Below are 15051 nucleotides of genomic sequence, written 5' to 3' on the forward strand. Positions count from 1 at the left end.
CCTACGCCGTAGGCTCTGCGTTGGTGTAACACGGAACCATAAATAAGCCTTTAGTTCCCTGAAGAGTGAACGGGTCACCTCGTCTTCACACTAATTCACACAGGAAGATTTAATTGAATTCTAAACAGTTACACCACAGTTATTTACTCAGATTCCTCATCATTTCATTTCTTATGTTACAAGACAAATAAATCACGTTAAATGTAAAGAAATCACAACACTGAATGTTCACAAACGGCAACTTTATTGTTAAAAAAAAAAAAATAACATAAGTTGTATATAAATAACATGTATGCACTATTGCTGGCTCAAGGAAGGGCCGTGCGTCTTCTGAAGGTGTCGTTGAACAGCTTCAGGTGCTTGGAAGATCTAAAACCATAAACAGAAGAAAATGTATTACGGTACTAATAGAGCTCCGTAACACGGAGTAACATCGGAGCTAAGCTAAATACTTAGCCCATGCAAAGATCATACTTGAAAACAAATATAAATAACATAAAAAATTAACCTTCTTACCGCTGACTCGTGTGCAGTTGCCGGGTCCGTGCTGTTGGTACTGATCCTTTTATGAGGGTAAGTGTCGATGCAAAACCTAATTTTTACTGTCCCTCGTTGAAACAGCCACCGCTTCTGAACAATGGCGGAAGCTCCAGCCGGTGGAGTTAGTTGTGGGCGGAGTTAGTGGTGGGCGGAGTTAGTTGTGGGCGTGGTTTCAGCAGCATGGTTTGCATTTTGCTTACGTAACGAAAATGCGCAAATCTGAACGGCTCGTAGAAGTCACATCACACTGGAAGGATCCTCCGGGCGGCTGTACAGACCCTGCAGAATTTGGTTGCTTTCCTCCTTCTCTGAGTTGGCAGGCTGAGGGGAGACCACTTTATATATATTAAAGCAAGAGAAAACGTGTTTTTCATAATAGGTCCCCTTTAATGAGGTTTGCACTTGTCCAAAGATGAGTCCTGACGCAGCGCTGCATGTGTGTCATCGGCTTCAGGAGCAGGGCATGAAATCCCCCTCGGCGGTTTCCAACCAGTGGGGCTCCTACTTTGTGGATGAACGAGGAGGAGGAGGAGGAGGAGGAGGAGGAGGAGCAGGAGCAGGAGGAGGAGGAGGCGACGCGGAGCGTCCCAAACTGACCTGGTGCAGCCACTGCATCCACAAGTACAGCACCATGGCCATCCCCAGTGTGGAGCACATAGCAGGTAAGTTGGGTTTATTTGTTTTTATAGTTTGCACTCGTAAAAAGGAACATTACACAGAGGAAAAAAGTTAAGAAAAGATGTTCGGGAGAGGTCATAAAAACCCGAAGGGCTTATAAGCGACTCCCCCCCTCCTAAAAACAATAATTCACAAAACCATATAAGCATAATACATAGGCCTATACAGTATGACTGATAAGTTATATGAGTTATTCGATACTTCAGAATACAATTAAATAGCTTAGAAATATATTTGAATAGTGATGAATGAGAAACACAGATATATAAAAAACTTTTTTTTCAGCTTCACTGCAAAAACTCAAAATCTATATTTGTCTTATTAGGGCCCGAGCACTTGCAGTGCGAAGGCCCTATTGTAATTGCAGGAATTATTCTTCTTCTTCTTCTTCTTCTTATTGTTCTGACAAAAGGAAGGCCTTTTTGCCCCCCTAAACGTGCCCAAAAAGTCACCAAATTTTGCATGCAAGCCAGGTCTGGCGAAAAATTTGATATTTAATGGTTTGCATTAATGGGCGTGGCAAAATGGCTCAACAGCGCCCCCTAGAAAACTTTGTGCCTCAAGCCCCACAATGCGGTTTGTCGTACATGCACGAAAATCTGTACACACCTGTATCAGTACACAACTTAAAGAAAAGTCTCTGGGCGTCATGTCGAGAAACCGAACAGGAAGTCGGCCATTTTGAATTAATCGCGTCATTTTGGCGAAATTGATGCCTTCCTTCGGCAGTTAATACGGCCCGAACCGTAACGTGCACCCAGGTGTGTTATACATAAAAATGTGCGTCTCCATCCTCCGACACCACGCATTACTTTTCTCTTTCAAAAGCATTACCGTGGCGACGCTAGACGCCAAAAAGTGCGCCCACCCTTCATATGATTGGTTCAGATAGAAAAAACTTTGCGCCTCAAGCCCCACAATACGGTTTGACGTACATGAACGAAAATCGGTACACACCTGTATCATGTCGCAACTAAAAGAAAAGTCTCTTGGCGCCATGGCCGAAACCGAACAGGAAGTCGGCCATTTTGAACATTCTGAATTAATTGCGTAATTTTGGAGCAATTTATGCCATTCCTTCGAGAATTAATACGGCCCGAACCGTATCGTGAACCCAGATGTGTTATACATCAAAATGTGCGTCTCTATCCTGCGACTACACGCATTACTTTTCTCTTTCAAAAGTGTTACCGTGGCGACGCTAGACGCCAAAAGGCGCGGCCCCCCTTCATCTGATTGGTCCATATTTGATAGTTCCCCAAAAGTCACCATATTTTGCATGCAAGGCAGGCCTGGCGATAAATTTGATGTTTCATGGTTTGGATTAATGGGCGTGGCAAAATGGCTCAACAGCGCCCCCTGGAAAACTTTGTGCCTCAAGCCCCACAATACGGTTTGATGTACATGCACGAAAATCGCTACACACCTGTATCATGGCACAACTTAAAGAAAAGTCTCTTGGAGCCATGGCCGAAACCGAACAGGAAGTCGGCCATTTTGAAATCTGATTGGTCCATATTTGATAGTTCTCCAAAAGTCACCAAATTTTGCATGCAAGCCAGGCTTGGCGATAAATTTGATATTTCATGGTTTGCATTAATGGGCGTGGCCTAACGGCTCAACAGCGCCCCCTAGAATACTTTTATCTGCCATAACTTTTGAATGGTTTGACATAGGAAGTTGTGGGTGGTGTCATGGGATTCTGTAATGAGTCCTTAAGCTTCGTTGGCCTTAATTAGCCCCGCCCCTTCTTCTGATTGGTTGTCCCTTTTTTCTGCTATAACTTTTGAATGTTTTGACATAGGAAGTCGTGGGTGGTGTCATTTCTGATATGCTTATGGGGGCGGTGGCCGTGAGTGCGAGGGCCCGTTCATCGCTGCTTGCAGCTTTAATTTCTAGTTAAAATGTCTCATTTTTAGTCAAAAAATCTTCACTAGAAAAATAACTTATTTGACAATTTTCACCTGTTTCAAGTAAATTTTTACTTGAAATAAGTAGAAAAATCTGCCAGTGGGACAAGATTTATCTTCTCATTACAAGCAAAAAAATCTTGTTCCACTGGCAGATTTTTCTAATTATTTCAAGTGAAAATCTACTTGAAACAGGTGAAAATTGTTGTTTTTTCCAGTGATGAGTCGTTTTAAAGTTGTTTTAAATGTAATGAGATTTTACTAAAAATGAGACATTTTAACTAGAATATAGAAGATAAGACAAATATTCTTGTTAAGATTTTGAGTTTTTGCAGTGTGTCTTTTGAATGCAGATAATGTTGAGTATGTTTCACTTAGATGTTTTAAACTGTTCCACAGCACAACACCTTGATACATAAATGAACATTTAGCAACTGCGGTTCTGCAGAAGGGGATATGCAAATCATTCTTTCTTCTGTTGGAGTATGAATCATAATAAGAATTAAACTCAAAATAATGATAAAAATGTCTGGCCAAAGTTAACGGAGAGCATATGACTTTCTACATCCGGATTCCTGTTTGATACTTATTCACATCGTAGATTGTGGAATGTGGCAGGAGGAGTCCACGCTGTGAATACAGCTGGAAAAGGTCACAAGTTATAAAAGATGAATTTGAGACAAAGTGTAGAATTCCTAGTCAGAAAACAAAAGTCAAATAAAAGAGCAGCTCTGTTATCTTTGAGCCAGATTTCCAGACTTTCTGTGGCCCCGACTCAAAGCTGCAGTTTCCTGGAACCGGTCAAGTCCATTCTTGAATCCCGTCCACCGTTGGAATGGCTGACATTCCAGGACGATGTGGAGGTTCGGACGGACAGAGACATTCCTGCAGCGGTGCACAGGCTGCTCGTCCCCAAGCCCTTCAAAAGCCAGCAACATCGTTTTAAATCTTGGAAACAAGCGTGGGTTTATATAACCTCAGACAAAAGACAAAAAGCAACCTGTTACAGCATGACCCAAATAAATAAAAATCAACCACGTTGGTGAACTGATCAGCAGCAGATGCTCTGGAGTATTCAGGTGTGTGTTAAGTAAGTAACTACCGTAAGTAAAGTAAGTAGAATGTATTTATAAAGCACAGAGATATTACTGACCAAAGTGCTATACATGATAATCATTTTTGTGCATTTAGTGACAACAAATAAATCACAAATTTGACCTAAAAACACAGATGCGAGAAATGACAGGATTAATGGACTGGGAAAGCTAGTGAATAGAGGTGAGCTTTTAATCTAGACTCAAAGGTGGAAATAGTGGGGGCACATCGAATGTCTGAGGGGAACTGGTTCCACAGCAACGGCCTTGAGCTTCAGCCATGACAGCCGTGTAGTTTTCTCTGACTGGGACCTCAGAGACAGAACCCTGACCCCCATACAGAACCATGACCCCCATACAGAACCCTGACCCCCATACAGAACCATGGCCCCCATACAGAACCCTGACCCCCTTACAGAACCCTGACCCCCATACAGAACCCTGACCCCCTTACAGAGCCCTGACCCCCATACAGAACCCTGACCCCCTTACAGAACCCTGACCCCCATACAGAACCCTGACCCCCATACCGAGGTACTACAGAACCTTGACCCCCATACAGAACCCTGACCCCCATACAGAGCCCTGACCCCCATACAGAACCCTGACCCCCATACAGAACCCTGACCCCCATACAGAACCCTGACCCCCATACAGAACCCTGACCCCCATACAGAACCCTGACCCCCTTACAGAACCCTGACCCCCATACAGAACCCTGACCCCCATACAGAACCCTGAACCCCTTACAGAACCCTGACCCCCATACAGAACCCTGACCCCCATACAGAACCCTGACCCCCATACAGAACCCTGACCCCATACAGAACCCTGACCCCCATACAGAACCCTGACCCCCATACAGAACCCTGACCCCCATACAGAACCCTGACCCCCATACAGAACCCTGACCCCCATGCCGAGGTACATACAGAACCCTGACCCCCATGCCGAGGTACATACAGAACCCTGACCCCCATACAGAACCCTGACCCCCATACCGAGGTACTACAGAACCCTGACCCCCATACAGAACCCTGACCCCCATACCGAGGTACTACAGAACCCTGACCCCCATACAGAACCCTGACCCCCATACAGAACCCTGACCCCCATACAGAACCCTGACCCCATACCGAGGTACGTACAGAACCCTGACCCCCATACAGAACCCTGACCCCCATACAGAACCCTGACCCCATACAGAACCCTGACCCCCATACAGAACCCTGACCCCCATACAGAACCCTGACCCCCATACAGAACCCTGACCCCCATACAGAACCCTGACCCCCATACAGAACCCTGACCCCCATACAGAACCCTGACCCCCATGCCGAGGTACATACAGAACCCTGACCCCCATGCCGAGGTACATACAGAACCCTGACCCCCATACCGAGGTACATACAGAACCCTGACCCCCATACCGAGGTACATACAGAACCCTGACCCCCATACCGAGGTACATACAGAATCCTGACCCCCATGCCGAGGTACATACAGAACCCTGACCCCCATACCGAGGTACTACAGAACCCTGACCCCCATACAGAACCCTGACCCCCATACAGAACCCTGACCCCCATACCGAGGTACTACAGAACCCTGACCCCCATACCGAGCTACGTACAGAACCCTGACTTGTGTGTTCAAACCACTAGGTGATTATCTGGACTGAACCTGAATGCATTTAGATTACCCGAAATAAAGACATCAGAGATGATCCGAGTTTCAGTAGATTGAATACATTTTTGCATGCAAATGGGTCAAAACGTACATCAGGCATCTGGATGAAGGATTGACACAGAATAAGAGATGCATTGTGATCTTGAACCCCACAAAAAGATGACAAAACACTACGATTCTGATGAACAGGTTATTGTGACACCAAAGCAAATCTTTCAGGAACAAAATATTAGTTTGCACACTCTGTACCCAGGCCAAGGCTAACATTTCCATCCCAAACACCTCATACCCGCTGTCAGGCACGACGGTCGAGGAGTGATGATTGGGGTTGTTTTGCAGCCACGGGACCTGGACACCTTACAGTTGTTGAGTAGAGAGTGGTCATGCAATAAGGTTGGAGACCATCAAATCTACACCAGAAAGGCTGAAAAATAAAAGAATCAAGGTAGACAAGTGCCCTAGCCAGTCCAGACCTGAATCCAGCTGAAATGCTGTGACTGGACCTTCGTAGAGATGTCATAAGCAATTGCTCTAAAAATCCCAGACAGCTGAAACCATGTTGTAGAAGACCAAAACCAATACTATAGAACAATAACGTCATACAGGAAAGCACCACTTCAGGTTCCTGCAGCTAAAGCTGGATCTACAAGCTACTGAGTCACAGGGGCACACAGTGTGAATTTTGTGAAATAAATGATGGCATAGCAAAAAACATTGTATGCTGCATTTTGTCTGAGGTTTTATTTGCATTATATGAAGTCCTAAACTAACTTTTACACATGGCGATAAGCTCAGAGGCCCTGAGTTCCAGTAAATGGGGCAAAAGCTAATCAAATCAAGGTATAATGACAGAGGGGGGGTGTGTATGCAGCAGCATCCAGTCCAAGAAGCGTTCTGGTGGTTAAAACCGCCCCGTGCTCCGCTCCAACACAGAATATTGACAAGACGTCTACCAGTAACTGAACCCAACACAGACGTGGGGCCCGAGCCAGGACTGGTTCCCAGCAGACAGCTCTGCCCATCCTGGGAAAACAGCGCCGGCCCTCCACTTCCCAATGAGCTTCAGGCCTTTCATCCATCCATCCATCCATCCATCCATCCATTCTCCACCGCTTATCCGTTCCCGGGTCGCGGGGGCAGCAGCCTCAACAGAGATGCCCAGACTTCCTTCACACCAGACACTTCCTCCAGCTCTTCCTCCATCTCTTCCTCCAGCTCTTCCTCCCTCCAGCTCTTCCTCCAGCTCTTCCTCCAGCTCTTCCTCCGGCTCTTCCTCCGGCTCTTCCTCCGGCTCTGACTCCGGCTCTTCCTCCGGCTCTTCCTCTGGCCTTCCTCCAGCTCTTCCTCTGGCCTTCCTCCATCTCTTCCTCCAGCTCTTCCTCCATCTCTTCCTCCGGCTATTCCTCCGGCTCTGACTCCGGCTCTTCCTCCAGCTCTTCCTCTGGCCTTCCTCCATCTCTTCCTCCAGCTGTTCCTCCAGCTTTTTCTCCAGCTCTTCCTCCATCTGTTCCTCCAGCTCTTCCTCCATCTCTTCCTCCAGCTCTTCCTCCTTGTTGTCTGCGTTGTTGTAACGCGGAACCATAAATCAGCCTTCACCCGGTACATACATAGGTTTCTCTAAACATCTGTCCCCGCTACAGTTTTAACTAAAAGAAAATGTGCTCCAATACAGCAGGTCTCATAATTTTATTTTGAACACTGCCAAAACTCTAACTTAAAACGTAAATAGAACTTAAAATTTGCTTGACACAAATGAAAGTTACATTTTAACACGTGGGAAAAACACCTAACCTTTTAAGTGATGTGTGTTATCAGGTGTAATGGCATTTTTAGGTTAGAAATAAGAATATTTCTTGGTAAGATCCTTAGTTATTTGAGTGAAGGCAGTGAATTTGGTCAACTGGTGTAAGTTCAGGGTTTTAGTAAAGACACAAGTAGGTAATGTTATTGGCCAGTACCCCCAATATTTGTACATTTGTTAAGTAGGCTACTGTGTTTAACAGTTAAATTCATGGCTGAAAGGTTACTAAGCACTTTGTTACCAAGCACTTTTTTATCATGTGAATGTATGTTTTTTTTATATATATTTATATATAATGACAGCAATGGTGCTGTCAGTTTACTTTATGTTGCGGCATCTTTAAAAGTGCACAATAAAATGTAACACTGCATTTGAAACAGCACATTGTGGTAATTCATTAATCTATTATGAAATACGTATTACTAATACACTGAAATGTAGTAGAAATGTAAAAATTTGGTTAGCGTGTCGATAAACGATGTGTGCTCCTAAAATTTCTGATTGTGCCCCTAAAAATTTTCAGTTAGGGGCTACTGTGCTCCTAGTGAAAAAAGTTAATCTGGAGCCCTGCCCGGGGTCTCCTCCCGGAGGGACATGCCTGGAACACCTCCCTAGGGAGGAGGGACATGCCTGGAAATCCTCCCTAGGGAGGAGGGACATGCCTGGAACACCTCTCTAGGGAGGAGGGACATGCCTGGAACACCTCCCTAGGGAGGAGGGACATGCCTGGAACACCTCCCTAGGGAGGAGGGACATGCCTGGAACACCTCCTTAGGGAGGTGTCCAGGAGGATCCGGTACAGATGCCCAAGCCACCTCAGCTGACTCCTCTCAATGTGAAGGAGCAGCGGCTCGACTCCGAGCTCCTCCCGGGTGACTGAACTCCTCACCCTATCTCTAAGGGAGCTTCCAGCCACCCTGCAGAGGAAACTCATCTCTAACGGAGCGTCCAGCCACCCTGCGGAGGAAACTCATCTCTAAGGGAGCGTCCAGCCACCCTGCGGAGGAAACTCATCTCGGCCGCTTGTACATCTCGGTCACTACCCAAAGTTCATGACCATAGGTGAGGGTAGGTGCGTAGATTGACCGGTAAATCGAGAGCTTTTCCTTTCAACTCAGCTCCTTCTTCACCACGACGGTCCGGTACATCGACTGCATAACTGCGGACGCTGCACCGATCTGTCTGTCAATCTCCCACTCCATCGTTCCCTCACTCGTGAACAAGACCCCGAGATACTTGAACTCCTCCACCTGAGGCAGGACTTCAGGCCGTTTGAGCTTGATCCTGACCCAGATACGCCAGGTCCCTCTGATCCTGCTGGTCTTCTTTCACCGATGTGTGACTCATGCTTTCTCCAAAAACCAGCGATGCCACCACAGATGGGACCGTGGCATTTGGGGGCCGTCTCCATGTCTGATCCACCGCAGCGCCGTCCCGGCGTCTGCAAAATTACGTCACATTTGTCCATCCATCCTCACTTCTCTCATTTCTGCCGAAGCTTCTGAAGTGATGCTACCGGAGCTAAAACAAGGACTCGGGCAGACACCAGAGGCCGACACCATGGCTTCTGGGATCCTCAGAGCCTTTCACAGCTCATTCCCTGCAGAGGTCCAGGGGTAGCCAGTCCTTCCTAGAGGGCGGCTCTGCTGGAGGAGTAGCAGCTCCAGCTGGCAGCGGCATTTACACCACTCCCTGGAAGAAGAGATCTTCTATCTCAATGGGACATTTCTACGGAAGACTATTAGGGCCATGCAGGAGAAAAAATATTTGAGAAGGGTAGATTTTTTTTATTGTGCACTTCGAGAAAAAAGTCGAAATGTCGGGATTAATGTTGAAATACAATTTCGAGAAAAAAGTCGAAATTTCGGGAATAAAGTAGAAATTTCGAGAATAATTGACTTTTTTCTCAACATTTCGACTTCTTTCTCGAAATTGTACTTCAACATTAATCTCGACATTTTGACTTTCTTGAAAAAATCTTTCTCCTCTAAAATATTATTTTTATTTTTCTCCTGCCTGGCCCTAATACTCTTCCGTACATTTCCTGGATAAATAAAGGCTAAATAAAAAAAAACAATACCAAGGGTGTCCTTAGTAAAAGCTTTGTACAGCATGACAATGACCCAGGGCATGGAAGTAAAGCGACGCCGGGCCCAGACCGTCAGACCGCAGAGATGTGGTGGACGGACCTGGAGCACTCCTGCCAGGAGGAACGCTCCAGAACTCCTCAATTGTTTGCATATTTTCATCAAACACGAGTCCAGCGTGTAGCACCCTATAATGTAATAATTTCCTATAATGTAATAATTTCCTGAAAATTTAATAAAATTTTCACTCAACTCATTCGAAAATGTAATAAAATCCAATAATGTAATAACATTTTTACCGATAATGTAATACCTTATTACGTTATTGGGAATTTATTACATTTTCCGGTGGGTCTTTTTTTTTTTCCAAAACTATAATACTTGACAAATAATGTAATATATATGTTCATTTTCAGTCCAGAGTTCTACATTTTGTGTTTTAAGTATCTATGATGTTATATACGCTGGATTTGAAACACCAGATGACTATTGGGTTAAATTGCAGACTTTGAGTACCATGTAATAAATTCCCTATAGCGTAATAAGGTATTACATTATCGGTAAAAATTTTATTACAATATCCGTCAGGATATTTTATTCCATTATTGGTGAAGTTATTACATTTTCGATTGAGTTAAGTGCAAATTTTATTACATTTTCAGGCGTTATTACATTATAGGAGCTACACAGCGTCTTCTGGACTGAGACATCATCACCCGCTGTTTTCTCGCCGAACCATAAATGGTTCCTCCCATTAACCGTGCTCTCTGTTTTGTTTGTTTCTCCTCCTTCCAGATCTCCCCCTGGATTACAAGTTCCCCAGGTTTTCCCCCGACAAGCCCTGTACCGCCGGCTACTACCCCCGGCCTCCAGATTCCCTGCTGAAGTGGTGTGAGAATATGTCGTAAAAACGGGGGAGAGTGAAGAAAAACGAAGAAAAAGAAAAGGTCCTCCCTCAGCCTCTGCCTCAGGAGAGGAATGTGCCTCCATTTTTGCCCGTAGTTTCCCCCTCGTCCCCCTGGAGGCGTCCACTCCTCACCCGTTCAGAGGAACCATGTGAATGTAAGCCACAGTGTCTCTGTAATAACTCCCACCTTTGGAAGCTGTTTCGTGGTTTTGTGTATCGTACACGTGGAAACACAGGAAAATAAGTGTGTGTTTGCAACGTAGTCATCACTTCTCTGAGTGTGTGTGAGTGTGCGTGAGGCTCGGTGTTGTTTTAGAAACATGAACCCCTTCAAAGCTCCATGAAATAAAGTGAATATTTTCCTCTCTTGCCCTGAAGTGATTGCCTCAAACGCACCGGCCCCTCGGGAGTCAGTGTTACAGGGTAAACTGGGGGATTCTTTCTTCTTCGTTTGCATTTTAGCAACCGTAAAATGAGATCTGAGGTTTGTTGTTTCCTTTGTGTTATTTCTTGTGAAAGGTGTTAAAGCAGCCCCTCATGTTTCTGTTTCCCAAAAACCTCACTTTGAGAGATGCTGACGGTAATAATAATGATGATGAAGACTATGCTATCTGTCCTGTGTTCTACGGGAGAGTGTTAGGGCCAGGCAGGAGAAAAATAAAAATAATATTTTAGAGGAGGAAGATTTTTTTTTCATTATGCACTTCGAGAAAAAAGTCGAAATGTCGAGAAAAAAGTAAAAATTTCATGAATAAAGTTGAAAGGTTGAGAAAAAACGCAAAATTTCGACTTTATTCCTGAAATTGTATTTCAACATTAATCTCGACATTTCATCTTTTTTCTCGACCTTTCGACTTTTTTCTCGAAGTGCACAATAAAAAAAAATCTTCCCCTCTCAGATATTTTTTCTCCTGCCTGGCCCTGATACTCTTCCGTCGTGTTCTCTTGGGCTGATTCCGCTCAAACACTTGTTTACGCGGCTCATTCCGACCTCGGAGCGTCGGCGGACTTCCGAAAAGGCTCGTTGCAAAAGTTTGCTTGTTGCTGTCAAAGAAGGTCTGCATCTCCATTATCTGCACATTTGGCATTATGCAAAATGAGTATGCAAGATTTTTTAGTGCGTCCGAAACATTAGTACGTACTCAATAGTATGTACTATTCATACTCATTCTGGAGAAATGTATTAGTGTGGATTGATGGACACTAGCTGAGCAGAAACTTCCCACAATACAATGCAGTGGTGTTTGGTTTCTAAGTGATACGTATATGTCATAAGTATAATATTAAGTATAATAATATTATTATATAATATTAATATTATAATATTTGTATATAATAATATTATATAATGTCATCTTGTTTGGGCCAGAATAAACAGGAAAGAGCGGTGCTGCTACTGCTGCTGTTACCATGGCAACAGCTGCTACTGCTGCTGTTACCATGGTAACAGCTGCTACTGCTGCTGTGAAAGCAGTTGTTACCATGGTAACAACTCCCCCTCCCAATGGCAGGAAGTGCCGTGTGTCTCTGAGTAGTATGTCCCAATTAATGCATACTACTGATATTTACTTAAAAGTGTGCAGAACTTAAGTATACTTTTTTAGTATATACACCGTGACGCACTGTGAGTTTCTCTTAGGGCTGCCTTGAGAGTGAAAACAAAACCGAGTCCTATCGGCAGCGGAGGCGGCGTGGTCCGCAGCTTTGTTCCCAGTCCATTAAAAAAATGAATCTAATTAATTACAGGATTTATAATGAATTAATCTAATTAATCACATTTTAATCTCATATCTGCTAAAGGTCCCCAAATAAAGAATCTGAATTCTAGGACATTGCGGAATTGCAGAGCATGACTAATCAATTGAATACACTAAGAAGAGAAGATTTGAAATCCACATTTTTATTTTATTTTGTTTCATAAATGAAATTCAAAAGAAAAAGCTCAAGCACATCAGCAAACCAATTAGGCCAGGTGCATTATTCAAAAATGCAATGCAAATACAGTTCATACAGGCACTTAAACAGACTTTCAATTCAAAATTAAAACTAAAGCTGACTCTATACAGCAATTCAAGTTCTAGTAGCTGTAACGTTTACAGTGAAACTTGTCCGGACATGTTTAGTGTTTAAATGATAATTCAGGCTGGAGCAGCTCTGCTGATAGGAAAATTATTTTTTACAAAATGTACAAATCACCGCGTTCTTGTTGATAGTCCCGTCTTCTTTCTTTTTATACATAAACTTGCCGTTCAAAGGCCCAGCAAAGATTTGCTGAGTCTCCCCAGAGTCGTCCAGGTCTGTCACTGCTTTGTTAGTTTGACTAGCAGCAGGAGGGAAGTAGTGGCCTACGGGTCCCTCAATGGGACACATTTAGGCCCCGTTTACACGGAGCAAAAACGTAGGCGTTTTCATGCGTTTTGGCCGTTCGTTTACACGAAAACGGAGCTCAAAGTCACCCAAAACGATCATTTCTGAAAACTCCGGCCAAATGGAGATTTTCAAAAACTCTGTTTTCACATTTGCGTCTAAACAGAGGAAAACGGAGATTTAGGCTTCAGAACGTCACCAGCGTCATGTGTGCGACCTGTGTTTACAATTAGTTTGGCCACCGTCAATATTTTCTTGTATTTTAGCTGTTTCTAAAGTCACACTTAAAAGTAACTCCACTTCTCTGTCACTCCAAACGAAAGACTCTCATAATTAATTGCATTAATTTTCATAACGTGTGAATTAGCAGTTAGCATTAATTAATCTAATTAACGCGCTAAACTGACAGCCCAATCCCACACAGCTCAGCTCTGCTGCAGAAGAAACTGACGACGATCAGCAGCAACATGACGGGCCGTCCCGCGGCGCTGGCGCACTCGCCGGGGCCCGGGTGGAAGGCTCCAAGGAAATTGCAGTTTTGCAAGAAAAAATAAGTCTTCATAGTGGCAGAATCCTGTTGTAGTTTTATGAGAAAAGGGGAAGATATCATAAAGACTCGTCATTTGTCCAGGTAAAATTTGCAGAATTAATAAAGTTTACAAGAAAAAGAGTTTCATGGGGGGAAAGTCTATTTTGGAGAATAAATGCAGTTTAACAAGAATAAAATCACAAAAAGAAGTTGTAATTTTACAAAAGAAGGGTTCTGATGTGAGGAAAAGGGTCGCAGTGTAAAGGTAAAGTAATTTTCAGAGGTGGGTAGAGGAGCCAAAAATTGTACTCAAGTAAAAGTACTGTTACTTCAGAATAATATGACTCAAGTAGAAGTAAGAAGTCCGAATAATTACTTGAGTAAAAGTAAAAAAGTACTTGTGTAAGTGTTTGTCCCCCGAGGTGGCCCCGATACTCGGTTTGTTCCAGTCTCCTTGAAAGTGACAGCGACAACGGCACTTCAAATGTTTGTATTTGGCTCTGAATCATTTAACTGCAGCTTTTGAAAGGCAGAAACATCTGTATAAGACGAAGAGCCGGCAGATGAGTGGGTTATCCCTCGTGCTGCGGGTTTCCTTCATGCCGCTGTGCTGATCGTACTTGTTCTCTCATCTCACCCTGAAACTCTGACACGTGCGTTTGCCTTTTGTTAGTCATTTGTGGTCTTAAGATCTTGGAAAAAAAGAAAACAAAAACTCTGGAAAAGTTCAGTTCTGTGTTCAAGTGTTGACATACTGTCAATGAAATAAAACGATTTATGATTTTCTTACATAAAGTGCTCTGATTCTGAGTCTTCTGTTCGATGTCATGTGGTGGACCAATGGGAATTCACTGTTACACAAGAAAACGTCTGAAAATTGCTTGCTTCTTTCTTTTTTCCTTATTATAGTCAGTTGTTTAACCTCCCTGATGTATCAAATCAAAATCAAATCAAAGTTTATTTAGACGGGACAATGCATATTAATGAACACTACATTAATCAGTGTAAATACACCGGGTTTTAGCAGAAATATATATATATATATATATATATATATATATATATATATATATATATATATATATTTAACAGAATTTAAAAGCGTATGTATTGTATCTAAAAAGACTTGAGTTTAAAGTGACTTGAGCAAAAAATGCATATTACAATAATGAAATACCAGCGTTGGTAATTAGTGGTGGGGAAAAAAAATCGATATTGCAATATATTGTTGTGCTCTCTGTCGCAATAAATAATCAATAAACTGGCGGCAAATATCGATATTTTATTACAACACACAATGGATTTAGGCGGTTGTCACCGCACTACTGTTCCCGCACTTCAATTTGTCCAGCTGTAGTGTTTACATTTACAAGACTAGGAGGCAGTGAGGAAATATATAAATGCACTTTCTTTGTACATTGTATGAAGTTTTGGCATTGAATAAATGCA

At 43.4% G+C, this 15051-nt stretch overlaps 1 protein-coding gene across 1 annotated transcript in view; it reads left to right on the forward strand.

Annotated features, from left to right (window-relative positions):
- Positions 1-14611, forward strand: part of nt5dc1 (5'-nucleotidase domain containing 1) — a 220510-nt gene extending 205899 nt beyond the window's left edge. The window contains exons 11-12 of the mRNA XM_061707416.1: positions 995-1202; positions 10595-14611. Coding sequence (XP_061563400.1) covers positions 995-1202; positions 10595-10707 — 321 coding nt within the window. The 3' untranslated portion in view covers positions 10708-14611. The remainder of the gene's footprint in view (positions 1-994; positions 1203-10594) is intronic.
- Positions 14612-15051: the final 440 nt, after the last annotated feature.

The sequence above is a fragment of the Cololabis saira genome, chromosome 18, assembly GCF_033807715.1.
Source record: "Cololabis saira isolate AMF1-May2022 chromosome 18, fColSai1.1, whole genome shotgun sequence".
Lineage (NCBI taxonomy): Eukaryota > Metazoa > Chordata > Actinopteri > Beloniformes > Belonidae > Cololabis > Cololabis saira.